The sequence below is a fragment of the Amphibalanus amphitrite genome, unplaced genomic scaffold (genome assembly GCF_019059575.1).
Source record: "Amphibalanus amphitrite isolate SeventyFive unplaced genomic scaffold, NRLGWU_Aamphi_draft 000061F_arrow, whole genome shotgun sequence".
Taxonomy (NCBI): Eukaryota; Metazoa; Arthropoda; class Thecostraca; order Balanomorpha; family Balanidae; genus Amphibalanus; species Amphibalanus amphitrite.
The window spans coordinates 1141742-1160286 of NW_024881557.1; the positions used below are offsets into that span (position 1 = coordinate 1141742).

Consider the following 18545-nt stretch of genomic DNA (forward strand, 5'->3'; position numbering starts at 1 on the left):
TGGCCGTTTCGCTGGGTAAAACGCGTGCTTAGTCGAAAAATGCACTTGGAGCCAAACCGGTTTTGGAAAAAACGAACTATAGTAACGCTGGTTGGGACGTAGGGGCGCCAGACGGTTACGAGGGCGCCGTGAGGACATTAAAAAGTTGCCATTCTCCTGGAAGGGCGCCGAATAATTGAAAACGCTTTGTGGTCCAGGGGCGCTGATAGGCTAGAAGCCTAGAAGGGCATCGAACAGTCAGTATAGTGCTAAGTTGGTGGGGACATCGGGAAGCCAGACGGTTACGAGGGCGCCGTGAGACCATGAAAATGGTTGTCATTCTCCTAGAGGGGCGCCGAGCGATTGAAAACGTTATGTGGTTCAGGGGCGCTGTGAGGCCAGAAGGGCGCCGAACAGTCGAGGGATGCAAGCCGCAACTCACAAGGTGGACAGAAACAGAAGGGCGCGAGACGGTCAGGAGGGCGCCGCTAGACCATGAGAATGGCGCAGTGCTGTCAAAAAGGAGCCATTCTCCCTGAAAGGCGCCGAGTGATTAAAAACAATATATTATCCAGGAACGCGAGAAGGTCAGGAGCGTCAGGAGGACGGCGTTCCAGGAGCTTCCAGGAGCATGAGAAGGGCGCCGTGCTCTCGAAAGGGCGTTTCTAAGTTGTAATTTGTAAAAGACTTGTGTGTGCATTTTAATCATTACAGGGGGCATAATTCTGGATTGTGGGTACTGGATGCATCTGCCCCCATAAAGAGATATAAAATTACACCCCTGATAATAATATCTAACGGTTGTGGCTTCTTACTTCGCATGCTGCGCGTTTCGAAAAAGTGCAGTAAAATAGCAAAGAAATATTACCGGTTCCGATATTCATGAACCTTGACGAGGACAACAATCGAGTCAGCTGCTGCGCGTTGTGTGTGTGGTTGCTGTGGATTATTCCGTAGGGGTCTTCTCTGTAAAGATTCTTTGATGCGTTCAAGTGTCTGCTAATCAAGAAAAAATAATTGATTTTGTATATACCTGACTTTGAGGGTACGTATTGCTCTTTAAACTTTGCATTGCTCATTTCATTCAGTGTTCTGGTGCTGATCAGTGCGCCATCATGCGCCATTCTTGGCTACGATTTTCAAGATGATTTAAGAGGTCTTATAAGTAATTGAAGTTGGTAATCAGCAACATGGATGATAACAAGAACATTCCATAGCTTCATTTAAATAATTTGTTTTGGAATGGCCTGCTTCTAGACCAGCATAACTATAAGAACTTTGTTAGTTTTACTGTGACTGTACAGCTTAGTCCGAGAGTATGTTACATCCATTTAATGTGTTTATACAAAAGGTTAAATATTGCCTTGCAATGAAGTTGCAATTTAAGCAATTCATTCCTTAAAAATTGTCCACTCATTCAAATTCAGACTAAGTCAGAGTAGGCAGTGGTGACTGGTGGTCGTCAAGCATATTTCCTCGTCCTCCTGGATCTTACAATCTCCAGAGCTCCTGCCCGAAGATAGTTTGCAAGTACTGGAGCTGCAAGCAGTGTAATATTCCAAGCAGCAATTTAAGAAATATGCAGTTTTCAATGTACTCCACTCAGCCATTATTTATTAGGTTTATCAAATATTACAGATTGTAAGACTTAATATGCTGAAATAAGAAATTTCCTGATGATGGAGGTTTTCAAGATTCAAGAGCCACTTTAGTTTTGACAGCACTGCCTGGTGTATTGTATGATAGAGCAGGTTTTGGCATTTTTTTTTTTTTTTTATAAATTTTGTCCGAATGGCTGAATGGGCGGATTTGAGGAATCAGAGCCCGCACTAAGCACAGCTTGTTGTGCTGACCCTGACCCCACCACCCGATCGCGCAATTCCAGTTGTATGGCAGAATTTTGTCCGAACGTTTAACGTGCCCTCACGACTGGACACGGTCCCCTCCGCTCACTCACGTTACCTGGCTTCTGTGCGGCCCCTGCCACAGACACGCACGCCATTATACGTAGGAGCTAAATGTGGCCGCCCGCACCGGGGCTTGAACCGGGCTCTCACTTCCGGCAAAGCGTCAGATTCCGGCGCTTTTATCCACTCGGCCACGGAGAGGACGTGTGGATATTGGAAATTGGAAAGATAATTTCAAAGAAAACCTATGCAAGTCAATAGTCCTGTCAATAGAAATGGGATCATCCAAGATCCAGGCCCAACTCACAAAGGACACATGTATTCACATCCTATCAGGTATAACATCAAGGTTGCATGGAAATTCATCAAACACATTGGTTGCATTATAGAGTTATGTTATCTGTATCCTGTTTCTCTGTCATATATTGCTTCAAACAGGGTGAGGGTATCTCACAATACAAGACTGCAGGTAGTGGCAGTTCAATTTTATTTTGTGTTTCCATACCAAATCAAAATTAACTTTACATCCTAATTTAAGTACTTTTTAAAGTTGTTTCCTCTTTGTTCTTTTTAGGGATATCTACTTTTTTACTGTGTTTCATGACACATTTAAAAGTTTAAAAGACCTTTTTATCTAGTTGAATTAGGAGTTCTTGGCTTTGAGGATGCTCTATTTATCAGGATAGTGTATCCATTACTGAAAGAGGATTTTGGCAGTCTTCTCACCCTGCAGCACCTCATAAAGCTGTTGTTAGGCTGAATCTGTGTTAAGATATTCTGAGATCAGTATGTGAAATAAACATGAACTCAACATAACTAATGCCAGATTGTGCTATACATCCAACGCACAGTGGTAAGGAAGAGTTGAAAGCAACAGTAGCAAACTTGTCCATAGAGAATTACATTATTTAAAAGCATTGCTGTTCTGCCCGGAACCAGAACAGAAAAGGTAATTAGCTTCTGTTTGGATCCCTGAGTTTTGTTTAAAGAAATTCCAGTTTGTTGAACATATCTTGTTATTAGTTCATATGTGCCAATTAGCAGTCAATAGCTCTACAAGTAATGGATGTATCCAATGTCTGCTCCTTGCTGTGCTCAGGAGAGAAAAAAGACATACCTATTAGGTAGGTCATTTTGTAAATAGCTAAGAAAGGCATTGAAGCTTAAAATTAAGGTTTTTGACATGCTTTTGCTAAATTGGATATGATTGGATAATATGATTAATTGATTGATTAATATATTTGATAATCAATTAGATAATTGCTAAGTAGTTGGAGGTTTTCTTGAAGATCTGAACATCAAACTCTCATCATTGTTCATGAGCCTCATCCATGTATTGGTCATCTCATTTAATCCTTATCATATGGAATCTAGCTCTTGCTATGATGAAGGCTGAATAACATCAAATATGGGTTATGGATCTCAGCCATGCCCTAATAAAATGCTTGTTGTTTACTCCTTTTGCTGACATGCAGTTAGATATATGTTCAAACGTCGCCGTCGGTGCATCCAGCCGAGTGATTGACGTAAATCGACCCCGGTATCCTACTCACAACATTTGTGTGTATTGTTTACAGGTGCAGCAGCCTGAAATGCACCAGGGCTGACTGTCGCCACACTAATCATGGTGAAGGTGGGTAAATCTCCCGCCGAATATTCGGACGTCTCGTCGGAGGCTCTGAGCGAGCCGGAGGCCGGCGAGATTCAGAGTGACGACAGCGTCCATGACGATCTGTCCGAGGGGGAGGTGTCTCCCGGCTCGCCGGTCCCGCCTCCGGTGCGCCGGCCGCCGCCGCCGGCCGCCCCCGGTCTGGGGCCCGCCCCAGGCGCCTACGGCCGGCCTCCGTCTCGCTCGCCGAGCGCCGAGCGACAGCGGGCGCGCGACAAGCGCAAACGACGCCACCGCGAGCGCGACGGCAGCGCGAAGCGGCGTCGCCGCCGGAGCCGCTACTCTGCCAGCCCGGACGCCCGGCTGCCCAGCGCCAGTCCCATCTCGTCCGGGGACGACGTCGGCTCGGCGCTGCCGCCGCGGGACGGCGCGCTCAGCCCGGAGCAGCCGCCGCCGCCGCCGCCCGCCCGGCGCCGCGCCAGTCTGGGCGGCGCCAGCCCGTTCAGCTCCAACTCGGAGGGCGGCATCCCCGACTCGCCGAACGGCGAGGTGGCCCGGCCGGCGGGCCGCGGCCGCTCGCCGTCCTACGCCGACGCCGGAGGCCGCGGCGGGCGCGGGCGGCGGCTGACACCACCGTCGGCCGAGAAACGCCGCAAGTCGCGCTCCCGCAGCCACGAGCGCGAGCGGAGGAAGCGCTCACCAGTCAGTCGCAGTCGCAGCCGCTCGCCCAGGTGAGTGAATCGTCAGGTGCCGAAGGGCTTTAAAACGGTGCTGTCTAATGTTGAGGTCTCCCTGCGTCTGTTTCTTAGAACTTATTCAAATAGAAGAGCACATAGTAGGTTTTGCAAAGCATGACATCACCTATTTTTCTTTGTGTTGATGTGAAGCCTATATGAAACGTGGATTAAAAGCATCCAGTTTGACCGTGGCCTGCCATTTGATGCCTCACCTGCACTGCACCGTGTGGCTGCCCTTTTGGGATGAAATTAGTTTTGTTAGCGAAGTTTCAATGTGAACTGTTACTGCAATGTGTTTTCTGTATCGTTGTTTGTACATTACCAATTACCATGATTTTGTCATTTACGACCTCAGTTGGTTTCCACTCATCCGCTGCCTTTCCTTTCCTACCTAATCCTCGCTCACATTGCTGTCTGTTATAGCCGATCGTCGCGGCATCGCGTCGAGTACGACTGCGAGCCGTCGCCGCCGCTGCAGCGGGACGGCCCCTTCCTGATCCCGCCGCCGCCGCCGCCTCTGCCGCCCGGTATGCTGCCCTTCCGACCGTGCCGGCCGTGGGTGCCCGGTCCGTTCGGGCCGCGCCCGCTCGATCCCCGCCTGCCACCGTTCATGCATCCAATGGCCGGCCCGATGGGACCACGCGGACCCATGTTCGGGCCGCCGAGACCACCGTTCGGGCCGCGCTGGGGCGCACCGTGGCCGCCGTTTCGCGGTCCGATGGGTCCTGGTCCTCCTGGTCCTCCCGGACCGCCTGGTCCGCCTGGTCCTTATGGTCCCGGTGGACCTTGCTGGCCGTCAGGACCTCGGTTCGTCCCCGGGTATGGTCAAGATCGGCCGGAACCGGAGCGAGAGCGAGAGTCGGAGCCGGAGGAGTTCGGAACGCCGTGTGACACTAACCGGGAGCCGGGCTCCATTCGCGAACGTTCGCACAAACGCCGCAGTCACGATCATGACTCACGTAGAAGAGAGAAGAACAGAGACAGCCGTTCGAGCTCCCCGCGAGACGATGGACAAAGGATAAAAGACGAGGAAAAGGTGGAACGGCGAAAGAAAAGGGAAAGATCGTCAGGTCATAGAACAGATTCAGATGCAGTGTCAGATGATCAATGTGAGGTGGCTGAAGGCTCGGAGGAGATTTCACACAAATCTCGCAGAAGTTCGAAGATGCATTCTAGCTCACCGGAGCAAAAGTCGAGTAGAAGGGCGAAAGACTCGCCAAATTTGACCGAGTCGCCTGATCGCAGAGATTCGCAAAACAAGCAAGAGAACACTGATGGAGGAGACCGTTCGAAAATAACTCGGCGAGGAAAAGCACGCAGAAACAACCGCGAGGGTTCTGAGAGCTCTCCAAAAAAGGAGTTAAAAGGTGAAGCGGAAGACGACAATTCAGATGAAGATGCTACCAGACGCTCTCCTGGGAAGCGTCTCAAATCGACGAAGAAGCGCTCGAACTCAGGTCTTCAGACAAGTCGCAAGACGGGCAAAGGATTAGGCTCGAAGAAAACCTCGACAAAGGACAAAAGTGGCGCGCCAAAAACTATTACGAGAGAAGACACACACCTAGGATCTCGGTCAGATAGCGATGGAGAGATGGAAAGTCTTGTGGAGCCAAGAGCAGACCGAAAAGTAAATGAAAGAAGACTTGATCCAAGGACAACGGGGAAACAGAGTCCAGCAGCAGCACTTAAGAAAGATTCTTGCAGAAGTGCATGCGGTTCTTGTTCTGATTCTCGCATTAAGTCTCCAGAAACCCCTCGCAAAGACGTCCGCAAAAATTTTCATTCAGATCCTAGTGGAGAACAGCACAGTAAATCAGATGATCGCTCAGACATTCGGATGGTTTCTCGCAAGCAGTCTCGCACAGATCTTCACACGGATCCTCGCACAGATCCTCGCATAGATCCTCGCGCAGATACTCGCACTGATCCTCGTACAGATCGGAGAGATTCTCGCGCAGATCCTCGCACAGCTTCTCGAATAGATCCTAGCACAGATCCTCGAACAGATCTTCGCACAGATCCTAGTACAGATCCTCGCACAGATCCTCGCACGGATCCTCGCACGGATCCTCGCACAGATCTTCGCACAGATCTTCGCACAGATCTTCGCACAGATCCTCGCACGGATCCTCGCATGGATCCTCGCACAGATTCCCGCACCGATCCTCGTATAAATCATCGCACCGATCCTCGCCCAGATCCTCGCACAGATCCTCGCACGGATCCTCGTACAGCTTCCCGCCCAGATTCTCGCACAGATCCTCGAACAGATCCGCGCGCTTCCCCTGCAAACGTTCCTCAAGACCCACGAACGATTGCGCGTGGGAGAGAGCCTAACTACAACTTACAGGGAGATGAGAGACGTCAGGAGCTACAATCTGGCCGAGAGGGAAGAACTACGCCGGAGCGAATAACAACGAGACTTAGGACGCGTGAAATAATGCAAAACTCTGAGAAACGCAATGAAGGCCCTTGGTATGAAACCAGGAGCCGGACAAAGCAGAGCAGCTTGCCTAATGACGCGTATCACTGGAGACGCGATAGAGATACCGGAAGTCGGAATCGCAGTGGTGCGGAAGGCGAAGACAGCCCGGAAAATCCCTGGCGCTGGAAGGCCAAGAAAACTAGGAAAGCTAGTCCTCGTCGCGGGAGTGATGAAGAAAGGCGAAGATCGTCTGAAGAACGCCAGGACAAGCGAGAAAAGCAAGACTCGAACGATGATCGAGAAATCGCCAGCTTTAGAAGAAGAGTTTATCGAACACGGTCTACAGACGCTCAGAGTTACCGTATCGAAGTGGATGTGAATAGAGACTCACCTCGAGCAAGTGCGAGGCGATACACGAGAGAGGAAAGCTCAACAGGGAGACGGGGTCGTGGGTCCTACCGGGGTCGCAGAGGACGCGGTTACTTCCCTAGAGGCGCACGAAACTGGTCTCTTCGTGGTGGGCCGCGTGATCGTTGGGGAAGCCCGAATGACGACGGCCATCAGGAAAACGAGAGAAGGGGTGGTCTCCGCTCTCGACATGGTGAAGTGAGTCCCGGTTCCAGCCCTCATAGTCCAACAAGTCTCCGCAGCTCTGTACGCATTGTCCGAAGTACCAACTCTAGTGGGAAAAGCGCTTCCGAACGAGACGATGCCGAGGAGCGCTGGCTTCAGGGACACACGCCGTGCGACCGGTTGACGAGGAGTAGGTCACGGCGTCTGTCGGACCCTCAGGGAGGCCGGAGTCCTTCACCTCAGGGAAGGAGGACACGAAGCAGCTCAAAGCCCTTCGCTGAGGAACTGGGGTCACCAGGTCGCGAAACCGCTGGAAGGATGTATGGGGACAGAGATCGGCACTATGCTGGTCAGAGAGGACAGGTCGCCGATCCTCGACTGGCAAGAGAAAGGTGGACACAGTCGGAGCGCAACGTCTTGGATACTGAAGTAGGAAACCAAGACTCAGATGGACCATATGACAGAATGCGTTCAAGCTCCAAGCAGAAATCCAGACGTCGAACAAGAGACGCGTCCGAGAGCCCAACTCGTCGGTCGTCTCGTCGCTCCGGCTGGAACACGGAAACAAGCTTTCTATCAAAGCAAGGCGAGAACCGTGGTGACAACAGCAATGATGACAAGAACAGCACTGAGAGTGGCTCATCAACATCGGAGTCGGACGATTCTGAAGATTCTGAGGACAGTAGTTCATCGGAGGCGAGCTTTTCAAGCAGTGAAAGCGAGTCTCACACGGCGTCCCTTCCCAGTCCGAACATCTCACTCTCAGTCAGTGGCGAGGACGACGACGATGAAGTATCAGCGGAGCACTGGACGGTTACCGATATCCTAAAGGACCCTTCCGAGAGCGACTTGGAGGCGGATGGAGATTTATCAAAGACAGTCGGCCCAGTGGAGATGGACAAGACAGCCGAAGGCGAGCCCAGACGTGATGTCAAGGGTGCAGTTGCAGAAAGTGCAGTTAGCTCAGTGTTGAAAGACGAGGATGCGGATCAAAAACAGACAGAAAAGGGTATGTCTGAGCGAGACGAGGAAAAGGGGGTGCTCGTCACAGTGACAGGCCGAGGCGAAACACGCTCCAGTACTGCCGAGGACAGTGTCGTTCCTTGCCCTCGCCGGGAGGATGGTTCTGATGTTACAGCACCGGTCGACGATGACGCCGTTCCTAGCGATGACACTGCTGACTTGCCTGTGAGCAGCGAGCCCGCCCCCAAGGTCGGACAGGTCGGCAGACAAAGAAATACTAACGTGCGAACGGGTCAGCTTGATACGTCTGGTGCACCTGTAAACGATGCAGTTGAAACTGATGAAACGAATTGTTCGGGACCTGAGGAAACGAAGTCGGTCAAAGTCTGCGGCGAAAACTCCTCAACTGCCAGCAACGGCTCTACCAAAGCTCCGAGCACCTCTGACAATTCAAAAGATCATGTACTAATTGCAGACGAAGTGCATGCCCGTGAAAGGAAAGAACATTCATCAACCGACGATCATTTGACTTCCTGCGATACAGAAGCTGCTTCAACCAATAACGATGCGACACATCGGGACGCGGGCGGAGAAGCCGCTCCTGCCACCGCTGATGATCATCACAAGCTTTCAGACTGTCCGAGCTCTCCCCTCGATGAACGCGACTCGGAGGGGTCCAGCCCGCCAGGCAGTCCCGGTCCGGAGTGCGGTGGTCCGGAGCCAGTGGCTGGCCTGCTGGAGCGCGCGCGACACCTCATGTCCAGCCAGCTGACTAGGATGTGCGCGTCGCCGCCGGCGCTGGCCCACATGAGCGCCGACGAGGACGAGATTCCCCCCGACGAGGACGAGATCCCGGCCTCGCAGTTCGAGGAGTCTCCGGCGGGCCGGTGCGACTCGCCGCCGCCTTCCTCCGCCTCATCCTCCACCGACAGGTGGGCGCCCTGCCGGTCCTTTCTCTTTTCCTATATATGCCGCTAGTTATTGCCAGTTTTGTGGCTTGGTATTCTTATAGCTTTCCTAAAGCATGGTCAGCGCAACTAAGACAATTCTGCATAAAACGCCATACACTATTTTTCAATGCCAGCTGCTTTCCATGCTACATTTTCTTGAATGAGATGTTGTGTTGTCGTGGCTCATTTCACCCTATGCTTATTTTGGCGTTTGGCTGGAACTGCATTCCTACTACTGAGAGGCAGCTGTGCTACGCATTATGTCGTAAGCATGCTGGAAAGTTGTAACACTGTCCCTTGTGCACTTCGTTTTATCGCTTCTAGTCTGAACCCAATGTTTCGAACTCATATCTAATAAGATTGTTTTTTTCGTAACTTATAGCTGACATTTTTTTATGAAGGTAAAGGAGGCTTACCTTGCGAATTCATTTAATCATTATCGGTGAATGTTTTTCTTCAATTGTTTTTACCTGTTATCACTTAAGATCTCGTTTCCTTTTCCATCCTATAAGAGTGCTTTGTTTTACCTAGCTCTCCCTTCTGTCGCACTGTAAGGTGTAGTACGTGGCCGGTTGATATGTATATTTTGTTACGAATATGAACATCCTGCAGTTGTTTCGTAACACTTTACGGCTGTATGTTTCAGGTTTAGGAGGAATTACTCCCGATCTCGGAGCAGAAGTCCCGGCAGAGGGAAGCGCAGCTCCCGCAGCTCTCCTTACAACAGGAAACGGCCAAGGTATGGGTTTACGCTCAAACGGGATTAATTACAGCTTTTGAATTTTTAAACAGCTAACTTTTCTGTGACGGAAACGTCGTGAATAATTGATTTATAATACATTTGTCTTGAGTTATCTGTTTGTTAAAGGATCGCGTACATCTGCTGTTCTTTGTGACTCCACACTGCTGTCGGTTTGTAACTGCCCTCAATAAACTTCAACTCGCTGACCGGTATGTGTGCTGACGTGTCGACAGGCGGCGGTCCCGCTCTCCAGTTCCTGCCTACTCGGGGCGGCCATCCTACGGGGGCGGACGGTACTCCCCGCCTCCGCCGCCGCCACCACCACCGCCGCCCCAGTCCGGTCGTCGCGGCGCCACCTCTGCCAAAACGCTTAACAAAATGTCCGAGACATCCCTGTACGCTGAGCTTGTGAAGCAGAAGAAGATTCGAGAGAAGGCTCTCCGTGTGGTGTCTGGATTCCAGCAGTCGGATGATGGCAAGGTAATGGAGCCGGCTGTCAAATCAGCTAGTAGTTGTCAAACTGCCATAGCTGTCATCGCTACGTCGCTTTGATATTTGAGAGAGTTGTGGCTTCTTAGTGTAATCTGTTATTACTTTAACGGTTTTGTCGTATTTTAATTCTTGTAGGACTAAGACAGGGAATGTGATTTGTTTTCTTTTCCGAATGCGTGCTTTGGGTAGGCCCAATATGCGCCGATTATATGAAACTTGTTCACCGTTTCTGTGCGCCGCAAAATCTTCATTGTGTGCCACTGACTTTTCCCCTGCATTCGTGCGTTCAGGAGAAGGAGAACGTGTACCCGGACGGGGACGGCTCCGGCCGAGACCTGGCTGACGGCGCCGACCAGCTGGAGACCATCGAGTCATCGCCGGAGGTGTACACGCCCGAACAGGAGCCGCGCCGGTGCGAGGGGCGCGGCCGCGTGCGCAGCCCGCCGTCCCGCCGCCGAGGCGGCACCCCGCCCCTGCCGCCCGGACACAGGAGGGGAGGAACACCCCCGCTGCCGCCATCGCACCGGCGCGGCGGGACACCGCCCCTGCCGCCCGGCAGGCGGGGAGGCACGCCGCCACTTCCCCCGAGTCACAGGCGGGGAGGTACGCCCCCACTGCCGCCCAGTCACAGGCGGGGAGGTACTCCGCCGCTGCCTCCCGGCCATAGGAGAGGGGGCACCCCGCCACTGCCGCCTCCGAGCCATAGGAGAGGAGGCACGCCGCCGCTACCGCCGCCTAACCGCCAGGGCCGCTCTGCCGCCGTCCGGCCAGGTTAGTCACTATCCGTGTGTTGTCTGGGTGTGGTGGTGTGACAGGGAGCATGTGTACTGATAAAATGAGGAATGGACTGGTGATAGTTCTGATCCTATTGAAGCTGTTTCTGGAGCTTCAGAACTCGGATTAGCCGTCGCCTGCCACCAGCTACCAATTTAGGATGGGAACTAGCTTTTGTTTCGTTTTCCGTCGAAATTGCTCACGTTTATTTTTCTCTAGTGAAACATGTTTTCAAAAGAATGACAGAACTTTGCAGTCGGCGCGCCATAAAGCCCCAATAAACAAACAAAGAATGACAGAAATATCAGTGGCTGTATGCCAGCTGATTTGTCCTGTATGTTCCGTTGACCAGCCGTCTATCTCCTCCTAGTAGTGCCCGGTACTGAGGAGCTCTCCCCAGACGAGGACGGACCTCTGACCCCGCCGCCGCCGCGGCCGTCAGCAGCGGCGAGCCGCGCGCCGCAGCCCCGCCTGCAGCGGCCCAACATCATACACAGGCGGCGAGAGGTGAGCCGCGTCTCGTCCACCACGGGTGTGGATTTCCGCTGAGTTGGGGGTGCCCGGGCGCAGCAAACTGCCGCCTCTGTAGCGCGGATGACCTTGACCCGCACCGTCTGTTGCGGCTCCGAATCCAAGCCGGCGGGGCATTGGGAGAGCTCGGGCTACCCCAGCTCGGCGGAAATCCACACCCATTCCGTCCACCCTCGCGCTGCACTTAGTCCTGTGAAGGTGGCAATAAAGGTAGAATTATCCGTAACCAAAGACGCTTGCTTGTGTGATGACATCTCTGGTCATCTTACGTATATTTATTGCGAGGAACTGCCTAGGACACTACGATTCATACCTGGCTCACATATTGTGATGCCTACACTGGGCCGCTAGGGGATATTGTGAACCACCTCCCGCTGTTAACCTTCTCCATATTTTGTCTACCCTCAGAGTGAGAACAAAACGTGGGGTGATCGGTGTGTGGATGCGTTCGAGCTGATAGCCCAGGTCGGCCAGGGTACCTACGGCCAGGTGTACAAAGCCAGGGACTGCGAGACCGGTGAGTTTAGAGCGACACAAACTGTCTGTTTTGTGTCAGGGCCGGGTGCTTGAAGGATAATGGTGCCGTTACTAGTCGTCGTTGACTGCAACTATGACGTGGTCTGACGTAGCCACCATACGTTTTGCCGCGGCCTCACAATCTCCTTGCTCAGCCACTTGTTGGCTGCGGTGTATTCACACACATATCCGTAGGACTGAGGCAGAGTAGTTTGGAGTTGCGTTGCTTCCTAACTTGAGTGTTGGTAGTGCGACTCTGCCCACCTCTTTTAGCTGTCGCGGTGTATTGAACACTTTCAGCGCGTGTCATTTTTCGTTTATGACCTTTTTGTCATTACAGGTGAGGTTGTTGCGTTGAAGAAGGTGCGATTGGAGAATGAGAAGGAGGGATTTCCTATTACGGCTGTGAGAGAGATCAAGATCTTGCGACAACTGAACCACAAGAACATAGTTAATATTAAGGAGATTGTTACGGACAAACAAACTGCGGTGGACTTCCGGAAGGTAAGTCCCGCCTCACGGTGCTGCGATAGGTTGTGCAACGAAACAATAGCACCTGACTGTATTTTTATTGGATCCGGGCCAGTGGCATGTTAATGACTTGACGTCACCAGTTTCAGCCTCTTTCATATTTTTCCTTTTTTTAAGGCGGCATCGTTATTACTTGGCCAAAGTGGGCAATGTCGCGCAATATTATGCTACAAAGTCGGCCGACTACTGCCTAATATTCTGCTCACCGGCCTTGACGAGCTATGATCTTTTCAACACACATATGAATGCCATTGTCTCTGCACTTCTGCAGTCCGGGCGTCCAAAACGCCAAACTCATCAGTTCCTGAATGATGAGTCCTGATGGTCCTGAGGTCCGACAGACCTAATGCCGAGCATTTACGTTTGAATTCTACCAGTGGCGGCAAACGCAAACTAGCTGCTTGCTGCTCCGCGCTCACCCACCTTCACTCTGTCGGATTGCAGGACAAGGGTTCATTTTACCTGGTGTTTGAGTACATGGACCACGACCTGATGGGCCTGCTCGAGTCGGGCATGGTGGACTTTGACGAGCCGTCCAACGCCAGCATCATGCGCCAGCTGCTCGAGGGGCTCAACTACTGCCACCGGAAAAACTTCCTCCACAGGGATATTAAGTGCAGCAATATTTTGCTCAACAACAAGTAAGTCAATTACTGTGGTCATCTTGTGGGCATCAGGCATTTCCTGTTCTCTTCACATCCAATATCACTTACGTTCAGACCTAGATTATGTGCTGTGTCGATTACTGCCATCAAGTCTATTGATAGACATACTTTCGTAGCGTTTTTACTTTCTTTTATCTATCGTGATGTTTCCTTAATGAGCCATTTGTGTCATTTCCTCCATGACCATGCATTTTTCCTGGCTGGCCGTCACAGGGGTCACGTGAAGCTGGGCGACTTCGGTCTGGCCCGTCTGTACAACGCCGAGGAGTCTCGTCCGTACACCAACAAGGTGATCACGCTGTGGTACCGGCCGCCGGAGCTGCTGCTCGGGGAGGAGCGCTACGGGCCGGCTGTGGATGTCTGGAGCTGCGGCTGCATCCTCGGCGAACTCTTCCAGAAGAAACCGCTCTTCCAGGTGGGTTGAAAATGTATACGATGGGCCGTCACGGCGGGATGGTATGGACGGGTAGAGATGAGGTGACTAATGGACTGAATATTAAGGAGGGGTGGTGAGAATTTTGAAGATGTCGCTTGACATGTGCAGTTGATTGTGCTTGGCTGTCTGGGTGATGTTCAGTTAGTTGCGGCAGATTAAATGTGTAATACGTGATCCGCCAGCGTGTAACCATTCGGATTGCGAACTTGAATGAGGAAACTATCAGTTTTTTATCTCTACTAAGCAGAACTTCGTCACAGCTGCTGTTCTTGTAGATTTGAAAATTGTTCTTCCTTTGGCTGCTGTCTCGAGAGTCGAGACAGCCAGGCACCGAGCCTCCGCCTGTTCTCCCAACCGCACTCACGGCCACCTTATACCACCTCCTGTGTCTGACAGGGCGCCAACGTGGAGATTGCCCAGCTGGAGATGATCTCCCGGCTGTGCGGCTCCCCGTGTCCGTCCGTCTGGCCGGAGGTGGTCCGGCTACCCCTGTGGAGCACCCTCCGACCCAAGAAGCCCTACCGGCGGCGCCTCAAGGAGGAGTTCTGGCACATGCCCTCGGCCGCGCTCAGCCTCATGGACAAGATGCTCGAGCTCGATCCGAAGAATCGGATATCGGCCGATGACGCGCTCAAGAGTCCCTGGCTGAAGAACATCAACTCGGACAAGTGAGGAAGGGGCAGCTGGCATGGTGTTACCATAACATATAAAGTTCGTGTTGATATCAATGTTGGTAGATTGACAAACATTTTGTTTGCACCCAAGATAAGTTGCGGGTTCGACATAGTTACTTTCATTTTTTTAACAGCATGAGCAACGAGCTGTTTTGGCCAGTTTACCTACCGCGATGTCGTGAAGTCGGCTCACTGAGTGGTATCCGCTTTTACCCCATCTTCTCCCCTGTGACTGACCACCGACCCTCCTTGTTCACAGGCTGCCCCCTCCCAACTTCCCCGAGGGCCAGGACTGTCACGAGATGTGGTCCAAGAACCGGCGCCGCCAGCAGCGGGACCAGATGGAGGGCTCGCGACCGGACAGCGCCGCCTCGGCGAGGGAGCGGGGCGCGGCGCCGGCCACCGACTCGGCACGGTGAGAACTGCCGCGGACAGCCGATTACGGGACGGGGCTGGACAGGACTGGCGGGCCGTGGTGATAGTGGATGGATGGGTTTGGAATGATGTGGAAGCTGATGATATCGTAGATTCATGTAGTATGACGCTTCGTCCTTCCTGCGGTATTGCTAGCTGCAGGCGGCTTTAGGCCATTTAGTGGTATTTGTCGTATCGTGACAGCTGTCTGTTGCCATTCTTCGGTTTGTGTTTATTTGTTTAATTATTGGTTAGTAGCGGCCCCACTCAGTATCAAAGTGTCCTTCGCTATTATATTGCCGTTGCCGACCCATATTCGGTACTGTTGTGGTGTGACCCCTGTGTGACCGACCCTTCCGTACCGATCAGGACATCGCCGCGGTCGGCGCGGCCTGAGTCGTCGCGGGACAACTCAGACAGTCAACCGGTGTCGACCACCACCTCTCCACACACACCTCCCCCGCCGGCGGCGCCCGCACCGCCGCCGCCGCCGCCGCCCGCCGCCGACAGCGGCTCCCTGCGCTCCCTGCTTCAGCAGCTCATAGACCTGCTGGCAGAAGGCGAGCCGGTCACCTGCGAACACATCACCAACATCGTGCATTGTGAGGTGAGTCGCCAGCAACGTGCACTGCGAGTCGGATTACCAGCTTCGTAATGGGCGCAAAATGACCTCGCAGTCGGCGCGCCCCTAACGCCCAACAAACAAACATACCAGCTTCGTAAACTGCTTGAAAAGCAGTGGATGGTAAATGAATACTTAACATTGACATCTGGCTGGGTGTAGACGTAAACTGCAGCCTTTTCATATTTCGTTTTTGGGTAACGAGACTGCAATAAGACTGTTGCCAAACGTTCATCACCGTCAGACCCCAACGTCAAAAGGCCTCTCCCGTTGCTTGTATGCATCGTTTCCGACCGGCGACACCCCATTCTGACCTCTGTGTCTGTCTTGCAGGTGGACGCGGTGACCCAGCGGCTGCTGGAGCCGGTGAACGCCCAGCTGTTAGTGGCTGCCTCAGAGGCCGGCGCCCGCCTGGAGCCCGGTCTGCGCGTGCTGGGCCGCACCGGGCTGGCGGCGCCCCAGCTGCGCCTGGCGCTGGCAGCCCTGGTGCGCCACTGCGGGCTGGGTCCGCTGCCGCCCTGAGCGGCCGGCCGGCCCGTCCCCCCCCCCATCCCCGCACTGTTATATTGTGATGATCCGGCGGGCGCCGACAGCAGCGGCGCCCGGGACTGCATTCTCTTGCTTGTTGCGTGACTGCTCTGTATCGTAGGTGTTAATAAATTGGTTGACGGCCGTCTCCGCAAGCGTTCTGCTGGTTTTGGTAATTGGAGAACGATGACAAGAGAATTTCGTCTTATGAATACCATACACGATGAACACGATACTCTTACGACGTACTGAATTCATTTTCATTCTTATAAAGCCGAATTGCGAATGCGCTACGACACGAGCCTTCTTTTCCCCAGATGGGCGACAATGGTTACAGTACTGACGAAATGAGACTCGGCGCTGCTCCATTTATCACTCAGTTCGATGCGACGATGGCCATGAAAATGCTTGCGAGCTTGCAGTCTCATTCCTAAAGCGACATTGGAGCGTAAAATACGGCCCGCGCGAGACTAAAAATTACCATAAGACAGTCGCCTGATGGGAAGGCTTTATCCGCTCTTTTTCGACCAAGAGCTGTGATAGCGGTAATATCGCAACACTGAAGTCAGTGTCACCTGTCAGTCTCCTACCGCAGTCTGACGCCATCAGCCGGGTTCAGCCGAGCTGTTGGGAGACACCTCGGGCTCCACTATCAGCAGCTGCCTCAGCTCTCCGTCACCAGTGACCAGGTCGGCTGGCCGGCGGCCCCGGTCGTCCCTGACGTCGGCCAGCGCGGGCTCCATCTGCAGCAGCAGCCGGCAGGCGTCTGTCTTCTGCGCCTCCGCGGCCCGGTGCAGCGCCGTCTGACCGCGCTGGTCCCGGGCGGTGAGCGAGGCGCCGGCGGCCGTCAGCCGGCGGATCACGGCCAGCCGGCCGGCGCCGGCGGCCCGCTGCAGCGCCGTGGCGCCGCCGCCGGTGGGGGTGTCGGGCGCGGCGCCGGCGGCCAGCAGGAGGTCCACGGCCGCCAGCTGGCCGGCGCGCGCCGCGTAGTGCAGCGCCGTGTACCCGGACCGGTCCGGCCGGTCGGCGGGTACTCCGGAGCGGAGCAGACGCTCCAGGCGGGCAGTGTCACCCTCCAGCGCTGAGAACGAACGACAGGGTGAACACATGGGTAGTTTGTAGGTAACAGTCTGCTAAAACTAATTCCAGCTAAAGCCATCTGAAAATATTTAGCAACGAAACACATACCTGCTGGCCAGATTCCTCTCTCCCAGTCCATTTCATCCATGGTCTGTGAAACTGATGGGACAGCTGACTGGATGGAGCAGCAGTGGTTGCTCCCATCACCATGATTATGATCCTTTGAAGTCATGCTGGAATGCAAATGTAAAATAGAATGTTAATGATGCCAAAATCTTCCTTAATATAATGTAATGCAGCAGCCAGCAGGACTTGTCATACCATTGAAGGTGAAATAGCCTCAGCAGAACTGAATGAATATTAAAAGCAAATGCTGAGCAAGGTCAGCCGACAACCATGATGCAAGACCAAATGGATCAGGAATCAAGAGCTGAAGCTTCCACTGAACGTTCACCTACAGGATTCAACAAACTGATGAAATCTGAGTCATGAATTTGAATTATGAATGCAGCCAACTCATGTTTATGTTGACGGGAGTGCGCAAGGCGAATGGGATGCGAACCATGATTGGGATGTCGATGTAGGATTGGTAAGTGGCTTCATATGTAGGGATGATGCTGGGCACTGGCACAAAGGATAAACGGTTTCATAAGAATAATACAGAACGATCACTGTAGTACCAATAGGAAAACCATCCACCTATCAACTTTTATTTCAGCAACACACACAAGCAAGCGACTTTGCGGAATTGCTCCAGTGATTATATTTTGTCGCAGATGCGCAAGATCTGCAAACGATCATGAATGCGTCCATATTAGGGAAAATGCTGCCATATTCTGCTTGCCTCTATTACAGTTCTGTAATAGAAAATACTGCTTCTAAGCAGTATTTTCTTCACGCTTTCGCGAAGTGATTTTTCGTTATTTTTATGACCAGTTTGAATGAAGCAACAGTCGCAAACCAATATGCTTAAAACCACAGCTGGTTCACATAACGTTATCTGGTGAAATGAATGCGACGTGCATTTCAGCGGCAGCTTGTCATGGACACTCCGCCACGCAACTGCTACTTCTCTTCCTTGTTCCTAGATGGCACTAGCTGTAACGCCTGATTGTAGGCTGTGCCGCATTGCTCATGCTCGCCGACCGTCGTCGCTGCTGAAGCGTGTTATAGGCTAGCCGGGATTCGAGACGGTTTCAGGAGGTCGGAAGAAGAATGAAGTTCGGAAGAAGTTGAGGAAAGCGCTAACATGTATTGGACGATGAAGGTGATATTTCTTTTTTATTTCAAGCTGGAAATGTACCCGTAGCTGCAAATCCAAGCCATGTGAATCTGCGTCAAAAGTACATACCTATCTGCAATCAGAATTACTTTCAATAGTAGCGACTAGCGTTACG

General features: G+C 52.7%; 2 protein-coding genes across 6 annotated transcripts; one reads left to right on the forward strand and one right to left on the reverse strand.

The window, feature by feature from the left end:
• The first annotated feature begins 893 nt into the window (after positions 1 to 893).
• On the forward strand, positions 894 to 16228 carry LOC122378550 (cyclin-dependent kinase 12-like). 4 transcript variants are annotated; one of them, XM_043359751.1, is made up of 15 exons: positions 894 to 1024; positions 3464 to 4226; positions 4656 to 9125; positions 9790 to 9882; positions 10119 to 10365; positions 10668 to 11148; positions 11522 to 11658; positions 12091 to 12199; positions 12539 to 12702; positions 13174 to 13370; positions 13608 to 13809; positions 14227 to 14498; positions 14764 to 14919; positions 15288 to 15525; positions 15874 to 16228. In XM_043359751.1, the coding sequence occupies exons 2-15, from the start codon at positions 3511 to 3513 to the stop codon at positions 16060 to 16062; spliced, it is 7671 nt and encodes a 2556-aa protein (XP_043215686.1). In that variant the 5' UTR covers positions 894 to 1024; positions 3464 to 3510; the 3' UTR covers positions 16063 to 16228. The 4 variants fall into 4 exon arrangements, with proteins under 4 accessions (XP_043215686.1, XP_043215688.1, XP_043215689.1 ...); XM_043359753.1 differs by having other exon boundaries at positions 11525 to 11658; XM_043359752.1 differs by lacking the exon at positions 894 to 1024 and adding an exon at positions 2081 to 2222.
• A 76-nt stretch (positions 16229 to 16304) lies between these two features.
• LOC122378551 (ankyrin repeat domain-containing protein 39-like) lies at positions 16305 to 17886 on the reverse strand. Of its 2 annotated transcripts, none has more exons than XM_043359755.1 (3): positions 17829 to 17886; positions 17257 to 17381; positions 16305 to 17149 (listed from the first exon to the last, which is right to left on the reverse strand). In XM_043359755.1, the coding sequence occupies exons 2-3, from the start codon at positions 17378 to 17380 to the stop codon at positions 16674 to 16676; spliced, it is 600 nt and encodes a 199-aa protein (XP_043215690.1). In that variant the 5' UTR covers position 17381; positions 17829 to 17886; the 3' UTR covers positions 16305 to 16673. The 2 variants fall into 2 exon arrangements, with proteins under 2 accessions (XP_043215690.1, XP_043215691.1); XM_043359756.1 differs by having other exon boundaries at positions 17848 to 17874.
• Positions 17887 to 18545: the final 659 nt, after the last annotated feature.